We start from the raw sequence: 15,116 nt of genomic DNA, 5'->3' as shown, positions 1-15,116 counted from the left end.
GTGAACTTTCTACACCTCACATAGTGCCCTGATATATCAGATAAGAAACAAAATGTGTGAAGCATGGAGGTTCTCCAATAAGGGGGTCCTCTGACCTCTGGGGTCCTTTGCAGGGGGTCTGCAGAAGGTTTCTAGATTAATTCATTAAAGGTTCAGTGTGTAGAATTGAGTGACATCTAGTGGTGAAGTTGCATGTTGCAGCTGAATACCCCTCCCCTTCCAAATATGACAGAGAACCTGTGGTAGTCTTCAGTTGTTCTAAAAACTCAAAAGGAGTTTAGTCCATCCAGTTTGAGCTACTGTAAAAATCATGGCGGCCGCCATAGAGAGGACCTGCTCCTGATGTCAGTATAAAGTATTTAAATATAAAGGGCCCATTCTACTGTTAAAGAAAACAGCAATTTGTACAATTAGATGAAACACACAAGTGAAAACATTACTAGGATGCAAATACAGCCATTCACCTAAATCTTACACACTGAACCTTTGGAAATGATCATGATTTATGATTAGTCTGTGTTGACCTGGTGGAAACTGTTTTACTCTCAATCCAAGACACATCTCGTGTTCTTTCACAGAATTAAAAAGAAGTGTTAGAATAGGTTCTGCGGAACATGGGGGGGGGGGGGGGGGGGGGGTAGTCCTGGTCCTTGGCTGAGAAAAGCTTGTAAATCCCTAGTTCACCCGTCCGGAGCAGAAGGTGGCGGTAATGCGCCAATAAGCTGGATGTTACCCGTGGGAGGAAAGAGGTGGCGAAGAAGAAGCAGAGTGAGTCGCTGTAGCAGTAGTAGAAGAAGAAGAAGACGAAGCAGGGTGGTAAATAGAAAGGTGTCCACCTCGTACTGGCTCTTCTTCACAGGTAAGTCCTCCCCGCGCTAACCAAGCTGACACCCAGCTGTGTTCTGTGTTAGCACCGCGCTAACATCAGCTCGCTCTCTAACACCAGTGGTCGCTCGGCTCTGTAAACATTAGCTAACGAGCTGTCGCTGCTCACCGCAGCTGTCTTCACACAGAGGGGGGGCGGGGGGCAGTGGACACGCTTTATCTGCTGTTTCCATCTTGTTTCGGTTTCCTGTCCGTCGCTCACTGGTCTGACAGATGCTTTTGCTGCTGAAACAGGCGCTAGCTTCGGGCCCACAGTCGTGACAGCATGGCGGCCATTGTATCGCCATTGTGGGATGAGCACCAGGCGTACGAGGAGCTTCTGTACTGGGACGGACTGATCCAGGAGGGACACCGGCTTCTCCCGCATGATTTTGATAGGTATATAAACAGACACACCGGAACACCACACAGCCACACAGGCATTTATATATGAGAGCAAATCACTCTGACAGAAATGTGTGTGTATATATATATACACACACACACACAGTCAAACCTGTAATGAAACACAACACAGCGACATCTAGTGATCTGCAGGGGTTACAGCACACATAAGATGATTATTATTAATTCTCTGTAGAAGAAATTCTCAAATGACAGCAGCACAATAACGTATCAGCACAAGTGGAATTATAGCATGAATAAGAATAGAAATATAAACATTAAAGTAGAAGTTATGTTGTGTATACAAGGTTGTGTTATTGTGCATTTCATCCATTCTTTGTTATATACAAAATGTGCAGCAGGTCTCTCATCAAATACTGTTTTATTCACATTAAGGTCTGTTTTCCAGTGAGTGAGCTGACCTGTTAATGCTGCGTTTTCCTTTTCGTACTGTCATCACTTACTGTTACAGCCTGTTTAATTAAATACAGGATTATATAATAAATCAGATAAGGCCTCACCGTATTTTAAATAACTGTTCTGACATGTCACAGCATCTGCCACCAAACACCCAATTGTGCTTATATTGACTGGTGTAGTACAAGTTATTGTCTACAAAACAAGGGATGGTTCACTGAAAAATTATAATCCACCCGATCTACTAACACTATGCCGATTGGTGGGATGGGTGAAGCGTTTGAGTCCAGAAAACACTTTTCAAATTAAAACAACGTTGCAGCCAAATCCAATACAAGTGAAATAACTGGTGACTGATTCTTAAAATGTTAAAGAACAACAGAAGAAAAAATGCCTCCATACTGCTCCTGCGATGTCATCCAAGTGTCTGTAAGGCCGGACATTCAAATTAGACTCAAAATGGCTTCATTTACACCAAATGTCCTCTGATCTCTTCCTCTCTTCCTACTTCCCGCAACAGACATTTAGGCTTAATGATGCCTTTTCTTGTCGAATTTGAAATATAAGCTATCCCTTTAAGCTTCTCTTCAATGTTGTCCTCATTTCATTCTTCCAATTCTCATTCTTCCAGATATGAGGAGCTGCGTTACTGGTATGACTGCTTGTGCTACGAGGAGGAGCTCAGACAGTATCATGACTACATCGCTGCTGTCGAGGAGATTGAGGATCAACGGCATTATGAGGTTCTTCTCTAACCTGCTAAATCGATTAAGAATTGATCATCCTTGGGCTCTTGTTTTATTTGACTTGGTTCAATCCCATTTAAACCCTTCTCCCTACCCCTTTGTGTTGCACGTTAGGGGTAGGCTGTCCCGATTCTTGTTGGGATGGATGGGTAGGGGCAAGTGTTGGGTCTATACTGAAACATAATAGTAGTAGTACTAGTATTTTCTCCATAAGTAATACGAATTTAAAAACTATGATAATGATTGTAATATCATACATACCAACATAGTACTTTTCCAATTCGTAGGGGAAGTTTTCCACCACTACCCATTGTAACACCGTTTCAAGGGGCAAGATAACTCTCGAAAACAAGGGGCAGGGAGAAGGAATGAATGGGATTGAGCCTAAGAATCAACATCAAATGTTTTCATGCACCATTTTATTTCCTTTCTGTGCCTTTAAAAAGGTTGTTCTTCAACCTGCACAGAAAGGGTTCTTTTTCCAAGTTTTTTAAATCGTGCTTTTTCGTAACCACGGCCAATGTTTTCATTGGTTGCAAGGGTTTGCTTAACATTTTCATTTAGTTAAATCGGCACATAATAAACACGCATGCAAAAATTTTCACTGTGCCTTTTGGCTCCGCTGTAATACATTATATACGTTACCTTTTTTTTGTATTATATCTGAGTCACGGAAATTGGACAAGCCATTGTTTGTGGGAGGTATCGTGGGCCTTCTCTATCTTGTAGCATGTGGCTCATCTCAAAGTCAGATGAGGCCATATCTGCTGAAGATATTAGGTCAGTATTAAATATCCCACTGGGGAAAGGGGAGACTCATGGTAAAGTGGTTTCCTTAGCTGATGATTTCAGGTCTGGCCTGGGACAGGTTGAACAGGCACTGCAAAATGTTTGAAGTTTATGATGATGCTTAAAAAGTACATGGGCGTGGTTCTATACATATACACAGGTGGAGTAGGGCGGGTCTTATATAAATACATAGTGCCACTTACATGCACATAAAGAGACAGAAGTACCTGGACTTTGCTCATCGTGTACGATTCCAAAACCTGTGCATCTGAAAAAAAATACTTCTAGAATGTATTTTAACAGCTGTATATTATTAACCCTTTATGGATTTGACTTAAAAAGAGAACAAGTAGATACATTTAGAAAAATACAGGCCACCCCTCTAACCAAAGTCTTGCATAAAGCACACATGGCCATTTTACTTGTGGGACTTTCCAGTGTGAATTTTTCCAAATTACTTGAGCTCACTCTGGCTTATGCTGACACTACCAATTCACTTTCTCTTTGCTGCTCTAAAAACAGAACATGCCAGTTGAAAGACAACTGCTGTAGCAGAGAGGAAGACGTTATTTCAGGGAAAATATAATCGTAGTTTTAAAACTAAACTGCGAAACCAATATTATGACTAATGTTTTTTTTCCCCAATGAAGGAGGCTGCACCCTCCCAGGTGAGCAAGGGACCATATGATCGCCACGTAATGGCCAAACATTCCGATGTGTATCCCACACCTGAGGAGCTGGAGGCTGTGCAGGAAATTGTCTCCCGTGTGGAGAGTGCTCTGAAGACTGTGTCTGACCAGATGGACACTTCAAAAGAAAACAAAGACGATACAGAGACGGAGACTGAGAGGTAAGAAATGTGTCCAAATGAGCCGTGGCAGCTGTCCCAGTGACTAAAAAGTAAATCAAAATTCAATTTGTCTTTTAAATCTGCAATTTATTCCCATTTATTTTTACATTAAATCATATTTTTAATCTTTTGTCCTTCTCACCATCCAAGTATTGATTCAGAAGACCGTGTCCTGCGTGGCGTCATGAGGGTTGGATTGGTGGCCAAAGGACTCCTGTTGAAGGGAGACAAAGACTTGGAGCTTGTGCTGCTTTGTTCCAACAAGCCGACAATCCCCCTGCTTATGGAAGTGTCTGAAAAACTGACGGCACAGTTAGAGGTAGAAATAAGTAACTACAGCTGTGTTATATCACTCCATTAAAAACCAGATATTTCAGATTTGGAATTGGGTGTTTTTTGAAACCAAAAAAGTGTGTTTGCAATTCTAACTTCTTTTGCCTCTTTTTTAATAGGCTATTTCAGCGGAGGCATACACAGTAAGCCAGTGTCCGGAGGATGCGGCCATTGTTGTGACGAGCACAAAGGAGTTAGCCCTGACTCTTACCATCCACCTGACATCACCTCTTGTCAGGATGGAGGAAGAATGTAAAACTGAAGTAGAGGAGGAAGAGAAGACAGAAGAAGAAGCGGCTGAAGCAGGAGAAGACACAGCAGAAGGAGAGAAGACAGAAGAAGAAGAGGCAGAAGCGGCTGAAGGAGGAGAAGACGCAGTAGAAGGAGAAAAGACAGAAAAGGCTGAATCGTCAGAAACGACAGAAGCAGCAGCAGAAGAACAGACGGAAACAGCAGCAGTAGAAGAAGGTAGATATGTTGTTCAAGCCTCCCAGGGCTGATCTGTGTGTTCTCAGTATACAGACACTATTTCTCCACTGATCTGTAACTCTGCTCTGACGGTTCAATCCTTCAGCGTATCAAACTTAAGTGGAGCTTGTACAGTGACTGTCCCAGGCCAAGGCCAGTGAACAACCGACCAGTGTTGGCTCTTCACTCGCTCTAGAGTCCTATCATCGTTTCTGACCTCCTACATTTCCTCTGAAGCCGCTGATACTTTCTGCACATGTTGTTTAGAACATTGCCTCAGTCATAAAAAAAACAAAAAAACTTTTTGTATTCTTGTAGAATTGTTTTCATATTTAAAGAGAAGGCTTTTTCAAGAATAACAAGTTCAAGCGCGTATTGCATGTATTGATGCTGAACATGTAATTTTGGCACCAGCTGCAGCAAAACTGATCTGCAGCTAGGAGTTTCCTTCAGTTTCTCTGGGGAGGCTTTAAATTCAACCACGCAGGATAAAGGAGGTAGGACTGACTGATCGTCTGTTTGAATTTGTCAGTTATTGGAGTGTTTGTTGAGCTTCCTTGTTAATCAACCTGGAAAGTATTTATACTAGAGTCTAAAGTTACAGTGAGTTCGTCTATTGGTCATTGGGAGTTAGCTAAAGCCCAACATACAGAACAACCATACCAGTCTCAGTGCAGTTTTAGTCCAGTTATGACACTTCCCACCAGAGCTGCACATTTAAGATCACTTAATGATGGTGATTAGTATTTTAGCATCGATAATACATCAATTCCCCTCCTCACAGCCTTCAATTAAATCACTTTTGGTCCAGAAGAGAACACAAACACTAGTACTAAATTGTCAAACAAGCAGGCCGGGCCAATAGATACAAAGTCTTCATCAACGATCTGTTAAATACCAGAGAAGAACACTGATCCCAGTAATCTGGTGCGGTGATGCTAGATTAAGCCACAAACTTGTAATTAGATCTATCAGTGCTAACCACATTAAAATGTTATGCTATAAATACAACAACATTGAATTAAATGATTAAGTATGATTTTTTTTATTATTGTTATTGTGATGCGTCCCTGCTGCCCATTTGCTGCTGACCATTGTTTGACAGTTTTCAACAGTTCACGATGGCACAGTTTAGACCTTGACACGCAGAAACAGTTTTCAGACAGATGAGCTGAATTGTATTTTTAGTGTGTAAAGTGAGCTCGAACCTGCACACAGCTGGTATGGCTCTCTGTGTTTCCAGACTTTCAGAAAGCATCTTTTAGAACAGGGGCTCCATCAGTTTTGCTGCAGCACGGGGCAGACGTTTAGATTCTCTAAATGCTTGTGATTTACAACTGATTACCTTCTTAGTTTGTCAAGTTTTTTAGGAACGCTGGACCTTTGACCAACTGGACAAACTGTCTCAGGATGGGAAGGAAGCAGCAAACCCAAGCCGAGGGGCTGAGGGAAGGGGGGGGGGGAATAGGTAAACACTACTTATCTTATCTTTATGGCAGTCTTTTTGCTTCCACTTTCACACACTGGTGAAAAGGTAGCTGGTCGGGGTTTATGGGAACAAACATTTAACACATTAGCTATTTCTGACCCCCCCTCTCCCCGGGGCTGGTGGCTTGTGGAGCGCTGCTACTCCCTGAGCTGCAAGACAGAGCCAACCCCCTTGGTCAAACTGTACCTTTTCTTCTTACCCCACCTCGTCAATAGAAACGCGAACAGTCATCGATCCGCCGGACGTTCTGGACAGGCAGAAATGCCTAACTGCCTTGGCGTCTCTCCGCCACGCCAAGTGGTTCCAGGTTTGCATTCCCGTCCTTATTTGTACATAAGGTTGAATCTATTCCTTTTGAAACATTTTTTTACTTTCTCTCTATTTTAGAGACAATAACACCTTTTTTAAACTGTTTTCATTTCAAGATGTTGTTCAATGGTCCTTGAATATCAAAAGAACTTGAGAAGAGTTGGAGAATGATCTGCTGTTCCATACCAATGACAGAATTAAATAAATCCTTGGTATCGACACAGCATGTAATTTGATTTGTTAAAATGACATCTGCCAGACTGAACTGTCTCAATTTTTACAGTATCTACTGTGCTAAAAGGTGCGTGTAGACCTAAATTTCTAATATATAAAATAAAAAATTCTTGGTTTCAACAGTTATTGATCTGGAGATGGATCAGTTCTTATCTTTCTGTGCTGCCCAGAACCCAGAAAAAGGAGTGAGGTCACATTGGAGGTGGCAGCTTCTCTGACTGAACTGGTTTTTGTTTGTGTCTCCAGGCCAAAGTCAGCCACCTGAGCTCTGCTGTGGTTGTGATCCGGATCATGAGGGACTTGTGTAACCGTGTTCCGACCTGGACGCCACTCTCAGGATGGGTAAGGAAACGGTTGCAAGTTATAGCAGCTTTTAGACATGCACTGAAGTCCATATAATCTCCTCACAACCTCTGCAGGGGCTGCATGTGAGAATGCAAATGTCTGAGTGAGAGCCTGCAGACTTTCTCCAGAGTTTCTCTTGCCAGCCCCCTCGTAAAGCAGGTTGGCGTGTTGATTACCTTTCTAATACATGACAGATGCAGAAAAAAAAAAAAAAAGACAACAAATATTTCAGGAAGAAAAAGACGTGCCGTACACGAAGAACACACCAAAGATGTTGAGAGTGGTAAGAGCCGTCGCCAGTGTTACTGCGCTGTGAGTAAAAACAGGTGAAATCCCCTGGGGAATGAATACATTGTGTCCTGCCTCTACATGAGCTTTCTGAGCCAATAAACTCCTGCTGCATTGTTCATGTGTGAAAGGCAAACTCTGGAGAAGGTCTGGACCCCATTGTGTGGACATTCTCTGGAGTTCATGTCTGAAAACAGCTTATGTTACAACAGCGGCTCAGATGAAGTTTTTTTCCGTACCTGTGATCAAATCCTCAACTTTTTCTTTTAACTGAGCAGCATTTGTTTTCCCCACGCAGCCTCTTGAATTGCTGGTCGAGAAGGCTATCTGTACGTCTGAGAGACTGATGGGAGCAGGCGAGTCCTTCCGCCGGGTTCTAGAGTGTGTGGCCTCTGGAATTCTCTTAGATGGTGAGTTAGTCAAACCAGAACAAACATTCATGCCTTGGCCTCAATGTCAGTGAACTAATTTATCTGTAAATGTGCAAAGATGGCCCTGGAATTAAAGATCCATGTGAGAAGGAAGACGTCGACGCCACTGAAAACTTGACTCCGCAGCAGCGTGAGGACATCACGCAGAGTGCTCAAGTAAGACGAGGAAAATCCGGGCAAACATAACCACACTCATATTTATGAACCCCTTAGAAACAATATCTAACTTTTATATTTTTCTCAGCTTGCCTTGAGGCTATGTGCGTTTGCACAGATGCATAAGGTGTTGGGGAGGGAATACAAACCTGTAAAGCCACGGAAATCAGTGGGAGCCAGCAGCAGAGAGGACACAGGTACGTACCAGTCTGGACTCCTTCCCCTTTCCACACAGTTCATGAATCATGTAATGCTTTGATGAAAAATGCTTGTTTCTGTTGTTCTTCGCAGCCCAGATAGCTCCTGCTGGATACTTCAGCCTGCCAACGAAGAGACCATACACCGAGATGGAAAAAGACGAGGACGAGCCCCAACTCAACAGCAAACAGAGGAAGTTTCTCAAGTTCCAGAAGCGCTTCCAGAGGAAATCATGTCAGTAATGAATATCACAGATCTTTGTATTGGCTGAGTAATTTTAATGTCAAATGCTTCACTTTGATTGTGGAGACATGTCCTGGCAGATGTTAAATCTTTCCTGAACTGGAGAAAATTACCCTAATTAATGTCTTAATCTTCAACTCCGTGATGGATTCACATTATTACCATGAGCAGAGATTGTTTCAGAGCACGCATGGATTCGTGGATATTTGAAAACGGGACTCTATCATTAACCTAATCACCTCACTCCCATAGTGCATGAGTACACAATATGCTGTGTTCACACCAAACACGGAGCAAATTTTCGCGATGCGTTACCTGCGTGAGTTTGGCCGCAGGATCATTTGTGTTTACTCGAGCAACGCAAGTAACCACAACCCACGAACATTCGCCTGTTCTCTTTGGAAAAGAGAAGAGGAGGACTTTAGGCTGAAGTAACTACAGTTGCTGTGTTGTACATGTTGTGGAAACGCCAGAGAAGCCAGCGCCGTTTTGTGTGTGGGTCCACAAGCCCATCTGGAGGTGCAACACCTCAGGGAATTTCTCCGTCCTCTTCAGGAGCTGCGTCTGGACGACTGCCATTTCCAGCACTACCTGACCAGCGACCAGTTTGATGACCTGCTAACTGGTGAGTTTCATTCTCAACGCTGATTGGCTTTTCACATCACGCCAATTTTTCGCTCGACTTCAAATAGTTCCACTCGTTCTTATTGCCCAGCGTGTGTGACACAAAGTTTACGTCTGTACGCATCTTTACACTGACTGTATGTAATCTCATTGCACAAACATTTGCATCACGTTTGGTGTGAACACAGCATCAGTGTCAACAATGCAAATACGGAATCAGGAACATTTTTGAATTGTCTGACAGAATCTTAGTGTGTGCAAAATGTTTTTGTCTCTAAATGTGCAAAAGAAATATGAAAATGCGTGGCTACCAGCTTAAGATAATTAAAGTAATTTTAGGGGTTTCACTAAGGTCTAATGTAAAGAGAAAGTCTAAAATTCAAATGATTGAGTTCTAGGCTTTATAAAAGTCAGAAATATGTTAAAATGTTAAAAAAAAAAATACTTTATTTATAATAATACTCATTAGTGGTCATTTAATACTATTTCAGTAGTGCTTTAAAATATATTTTTTGTTTTGGCGGCCTGCACAGTTTGTAATGTCTCCATGTGTTGTAGTTCTTTCTCAACAATACAGATATCATCATGCTGTAATAAAACTACAAACAAGATCTTTGTTTGTCCTCTTGTTGTGTTTGGTATATCGTTGTGGGTTTTTCTTTTGTTGATGTGCGTAGTATATAGATTGTGAAATTTAAGTATTTAAAAAAATATTCAAACAATACTCATGTGGAACTGATAATTGGTCAGAACTTTTCAGAATGTATCTTTTATCACTTGGCTGTTGGAAAGATTTTTGATAGCTTCTGTCTTTATAGTAGTGTTGTACTTCATGAGATAATTTAGCATTTTGAAGGTTATTCTCTACTATCTCACCTCATCTTCAATTTTTGGGAAGTGTGAATAATTCTGGTCGTAATATGACATAGGTCTTAAATTTCATTCATTCACAAACCCTGTGTTCCTCTTCTCTGTAGTCACAGAAGATTTTAGCATGAATGCTGTGATGCGTCTGAACCAGTACAGACCTGGTCTGGAGTACCGGCTCACATCTCAAACTGGTCCGGTCCACGAGCCCGTCTTCACCATGACTGTGGACTTGAATGGGGTCGTCTACGAGGCCACAGGGCCTTCCAAACGAGCGGCCAAGCTTAACGTAGCCACCAAGGCAAGATCCTCGTATTTCTTTCCACAAACGCATGTTAATCACTCAGTCCTGGCTCACTTATCTGCTACAGATACAGTTCAACTCTTCAAAGTAAGAGTTGTTCATGTTTTACTTTTGTCATTCACAGGTCTTGCAGGAGCTCGGCCTGCCAACAGGCTCTGAGTCTAAACCGGAGTCCATCGGTGAAGCTGAAGGCCCAGTAAAAGATGCAATGATGACCTCTACTATGTCAGAGGATGTACGCACAAATGTTCCTCCTTCAGATGTGGTGAATTTAGAATCCATCCATCTATCATTTCTATCGCTTATCCTTTTAAGGATGGAGCCAATCCCAGCGAGACTCGGGGTGCACCTTGAAGAGGTCGCCACTCCACCGCAGAGCTAACATACAGAGACAACCCACCATTCACACTTGCCTATACATCTATGCTCAATTTAGAGTCTCAAATAAATTAACCCCAATCTGTATTTCTTTGGACTATGGGAGAAAGCTGGAAGAGAAAACTAATTTAGAATATTTCTTTTAAAAGAGATAGGTGAAATGTTCTTGAGCAAAGGGCTCATTGTTGTGTATGTTTAACATGGGTCACTGCTTGTCCCCTTGTTATGAACAGAGCGGTCAGGGCCCCATCTTGACCAAAAATGGCAAAAACCCTGTGATGGAGCTAAACGAGAAGCGTCGCAGCCTTAAGTACGAGCTGTCTGCAGAGACAGGGGGCTCCCATGAAAAGTGCTTTGTCATGGAGGTGAGTCAGCACTATCACTACACAAAAAACAAACAAAAGAGTCTGTAACAGTCTAAACTGCAAAATGTACCTTTAAGACATTCCATGTTGCCTAGATACGCAGCGTCATCAAACTGCACATTGTGTCTTTGCAGTTAGTTGGAGAGCATGCCTCTCAGGACTCTTCCTCTCAACTCATGAGTAACTTTAAGTTCTGACCTAAACAGTCACTCTGTTTGATTCATGTATAGAATAGTCGCCATACGACCGGGCTTGGTAACGTTGGAGTGTGTGTTCGCAATAAACGCCGAGCATAATGAAATCTCCAGCTACGGTGTGTCTGATTTTCCACATGCTTGACCTCCACCCACACGGGACCTTAAGATGTTACAAGCCCATTAAAGATTATTTTCACATCAGTATAAAGTTTTCAGGCGTCTGACAACATAATTTTAATGGTAGAATCAAGTAAGAATGAACACTGATGCATGCAGAGTTAAAAAGGAACAAAATGTTCATGTGTTCCCTCTTTCTTTTCTGCCAGGTGGAGGTGGACGGGCAGAAGTTTAAAGGGCGAGGTTCTAACAAGAAGGAGGCAAAGGCCTATGCTGCCCTCGCTGCCCTGGAGAAGCTGTTCCCAGACAACGATGGGGAATCAAACGTCAACCGATTTCTTCCAAAGAAGAAAGTCACCTACACGGACATGGTATTGTGTCAGACCAGTGATCATCAGAATGTGATACTCTGGTTCAGTTGGTTATGAAGGACACTTTACATTAAATATTTTTCTGTGTCACCGGACAGCACATCCCGGGTTTCGGTACCATTCGTGGTATTCCTTCGGACTCTGGATCCCGTGGCTGGGGGCCCAACAGAGGACGAGGCAGGGGACGAGGCAAACAGTTCGCTGGAGGACCGAGCTATAATAAGAGTAAGCACTTTATCACTCACTGTGTGTAAAGACAAGACAGACGCGTAAAGACAAGACAGACGTATAAAGACAACACAAGATGGTTTAAATAAACATCATACAACTGTGACGAAATCAACTAAAATCTTTTCTTTCCATAACAGCCAACTACAGTTACGAGGGCAACACTGGCACAGGCTATCGTAAGTATACACTACTCTCTGAAAAACCCTTAGTCTTAAAAGAAGTGAGAACCTTCATTTACTTCACAATGTTGACATGCAAAAGAAACCCATATTCTTAGTAGAGTGTCCACCAAGGCCCAACAGTCCCTATATGAAACCATATTTAAATCCCTGGATCTGGATTTTTATTTGGATCTGCACTAAATTGCACACACTCATAAATACGTCGTGAATGATTCAACGAAAATGTTATTCTCTCTCTCACACTATTAAAGAAAGTGAAAGAATATTCCTGAATCCACCCCCTGATCCAGATCTACTCCAAATTTACTGGGTTCTTCTCTGATCCATCCTTCCACTGAGTTTCCTGGTAATCTCTTCCGTAGATTTTGCGTAATCCTGCTCACTATCAAACATAGATGAAAACAACCATCTGGGCGGAGTTAATAAGTAAGTTGCAACGCAAAAATAAATTGGCTTTTAAGTGACAGATAATAGAAATAACTTATTTGTAGTTTGTCGCACATACAGCTGAAAATATTTCATATTAGTCAGACAGTTGCTAGAAAAGTAATTGTCGATTAAGTTTGATCATCAATTATCTTTTTAAGCAAAAAGGCCAAAAACTAATTGGTTACAGTTTCTCAAATAATATTTGTACGTGTTTTGTGTCTTTGAAGGTAAACTGAGGGGGTTTGATTGTTGTTTGGATCAAACAAACCATTTACATATGACAGTTTGGACCTGGGAAATTATAATATTTTTTTTATAGATAAACTTTACGGTAACAACGCAGCCAAAAGCACTGCATCTGGCGGATCAGGCAGCAATGTCGGCTACGGCACCTTTTACCCCGAGAGCAGCGGCAGCACCGCCAACTACTCCTGCCCCCCCATGACCAGCACGGACTCCAGCGCTGTCAAGGGAGAAAGCTACCAGTCGATGCCTCCACCTGCCGATCAGGAGAGCCCCTACAGCTACGGGTATGGAGACGAGAAGAAAAAGATGCTGACGCAAAATCAGAACGAGGGCCAGACAGGAAACTACTCCATGTACAGCACAGCTTACCCCAGCTCAGTGACGGGCGGCCAAGTGTATAATAATTACGGTGAGTGAAGATGTAGCAAATCTTTCTCTGGTGCAACTTTTCAATGTTTGTTCACGCTCTAAAATGATCTGTGGATGCATTTATGTCCTAAACACAAAAAACAAATCTGATATGGGACTTGATCTTATTCCACAGGCTGGGGAAACCAGTCGTCCTGGGGAAACCAGCAGGGGGGGTACAGCTCGTACCAGGGCTATGGAGGACAAAACCAAGGCTCGTACTCTGGATACAGCAACGTTAATTACTAATCTTCACGTCATGTTACGGCCTTTCTCACCTCACTCTGCCATCTTCTGACTCTGATTGTTCAGCCTCGATTATGATCTGGGGATCCCACTCCTCTAAAGGAAAAGAGAAGTTGCTTGTGTTGTCACCCAAACTGTATTTTTTGCTGTTTTTGTTTTGTAACTGTTCAATTCTCCCGTCTGGTAAAAGTAATTTTAGGTGACAGATGCTCAAGTTTATGAATTATTCAAGTCCCTGTTTTGTTTTAACTGCTACACCTGTCAGCTCATTTAAAAAAAACATACCTGGTTTATCATTCTATCTTGTTTTCTATGTTGTTTTTTTAATCTAGGGCACTGGTTCTGTTACAGCACATTTGAAGCTGCGTGTAGTTTAAACTGAAGATTTGTTCATTTGTGTCACAAAATGCTCAAATAACGAGTGAAATAAATGATTCTGACTTTGGAGCAAAACTTCATGACCATCAGTTTGCTATTTCACAAACAAGAACAAAGTTATGATATTGACCAGATCAGAGCTGAGCTGCCATCAGTAGGATTTGATATATTGTGAGTCAACTTGAGCTACCCTTTAAAAGATTCCACAGATATTCCTCACATCTGTGTTACTGGGGATGTTTTGGTACCGCGGGCGGCTTATGCAGCGTATGCAGATGCTTCACTTTATCACCCAGTAGCTGCAGAGGTTCCACAGGAGGAATTATTAATGGCACAAGGACACAAATGGAACATAATGGACATAATGTAAACGCCAGGTGGAGAATAAATCATCATTTAAGATAAATACATAACATTTCATATGTACAGGCATAATATGAAGCTGTCATAGTGTCTTTGCAAAAGTAAGCATGCCTACATCATCACCCTAAAACCTGCAGACTTGAATAAATACTAGTTCCCGTTTTAAACTTCCATAAAGGTTGTTGAACAGATTTTGAATAAAAATAGAAACAACAGACTGAGATCCAGAATTTACGTCTCCAGTTTGCGTCAAGCTCCGAAGCTTGATATCAAATTTCCCATCATTCTACTCAATTACATGTTGTTTTCATCTTTTTGGGTCAGATAGACAGTATTGATCAACAAAGGCAGACGGATAGAGTGATGGATAGAGGCAGACAGATGTAGTGATGACATCAGGGTTATTTTCTAAGAAATGAGAAAGTGCTTCTGTAGTCAAAGAGGATATTGTGGTACTGTGTTAACATGCAGTGACAAAAACGCCTCCTGAGCATCACACTTGTGAAGTGCCTCTTTAATCAGGATAATGTATTATATCTAAAGAATCGCCTCAAGACATACTGAACACTGTTATTTTCTCATATTAGCGCCTCTTCAATATATAACAATCTCTTCGATTATGTGAGTTGAAGTGATTTAAAGCATCAAAAAATTACCTCACAATTCATCCTGAGCTGGTGCAGGAAGCTGCTGCTCACATTTAACCAACACCAAGTGTTGTGTTCATATCTCTCTAATTCTCACCTCCCTTCATTAGCTGCAAGTCTAGAATAGTTTTCATTTAAAAATGAATTTAATAACTTGCATTACAAACTCTATATAATCCAAAGAGTAATCTAAGATCT

At 41.9% G+C, this 15,116-nt stretch overlaps 1 protein-coding gene across 4 annotated transcripts; it reads left to right on the top strand.

The window, feature by feature from the left end:
* Positions 1–726: 726 nt before the first annotated feature.
* On the top strand, positions 727–13,983 carry LOC109627628 (interleukin enhancer-binding factor 3-like). Of its 4 annotated transcripts, none has more exons than XR_011243767.1 (20): positions 727–859; positions 1,120–1,263; positions 2,318–2,429; positions 3,872–4,071; positions 4,222–4,390; positions 4,524–4,872; positions 6,577–6,668; positions 7,151–7,246; positions 7,836–7,947; positions 8,027–8,124; positions 8,213–8,321; positions 8,416–8,556; positions 10,167–10,357; positions 10,485–10,625; positions 10,972–11,103; positions 11,627–11,788; positions 11,887–12,013; positions 12,157–12,195; positions 12,564–12,627; positions 12,950–13,090. XR_011243767.1 is itself a non-coding variant. In XM_020084317.2 (20 exons), exons 2-20 carry the CDS (start codon positions 1,151–1,153, stop codon positions 13,531–13,533), a joined length of 2,802 nt encoding a protein of 933 aa, XP_019939876.2. In that variant the 5' UTR covers positions 727–859; positions 1,120–1,150; the 3' UTR covers positions 13,534–13,983. The 4 variants fall into 4 exon arrangements, 3 of the variants coding, with proteins under 3 accessions (XP_019939876.2, XP_019939875.2, XP_069385956.1); XM_020084317.2 differs by lacking the exon at positions 12,564–12,627 and adding an exon at positions 13,421–13,983 and having other exon boundaries at positions 10,485–10,595; positions 12,950–13,285; XM_020084316.2 differs by lacking the exon at positions 12,564–12,627 and adding an exon at positions 13,421–13,983 and having other exon boundaries at positions 12,950–13,285.
* Positions 13,984–15,116: the final 1,133 nt, after the last annotated feature.

The sequence above is a fragment of the Paralichthys olivaceus genome, chromosome 8, assembly GCF_024713975.1.
Source record: "Paralichthys olivaceus isolate ysfri-2021 chromosome 8, ASM2471397v2, whole genome shotgun sequence".
In the NCBI taxonomy this organism is placed as follows: Eukaryota; Metazoa; Chordata; class Actinopteri; order Pleuronectiformes; family Paralichthyidae; genus Paralichthys; species Paralichthys olivaceus.
Note: the sequence above shows the minus strand (reverse complement) of the source record. Positions and strands in the feature narration are given on the sequence as shown.

What these genes read in the sequence shown, in the direction of transcription:
- LOC109627628 (XM_020084316.2), top strand. Translation starts at nt 1,151, where the DNA reads ATGGCGGCCATTGTATCGCCATTGTGGGATGAGCACCAGGCGTACGAG. An exon ending in AACAGCAGCAGTAGAAGAAG is followed by an intron (nt 4,873 to 6,576) that starts GTAGATATGTTG and finishes CCTCGTCAATAG; the next exon opens with AAACGCGAACAGTCATCGAT. An exon ending in CAACACTGGCACAGGCTATC is followed by an intron (nt 12,196 to 12,949) that starts GTAAGTATACAC and finishes TTTTTTTTATAG; the next exon opens with ATAAACTTTACGGTAACAAC.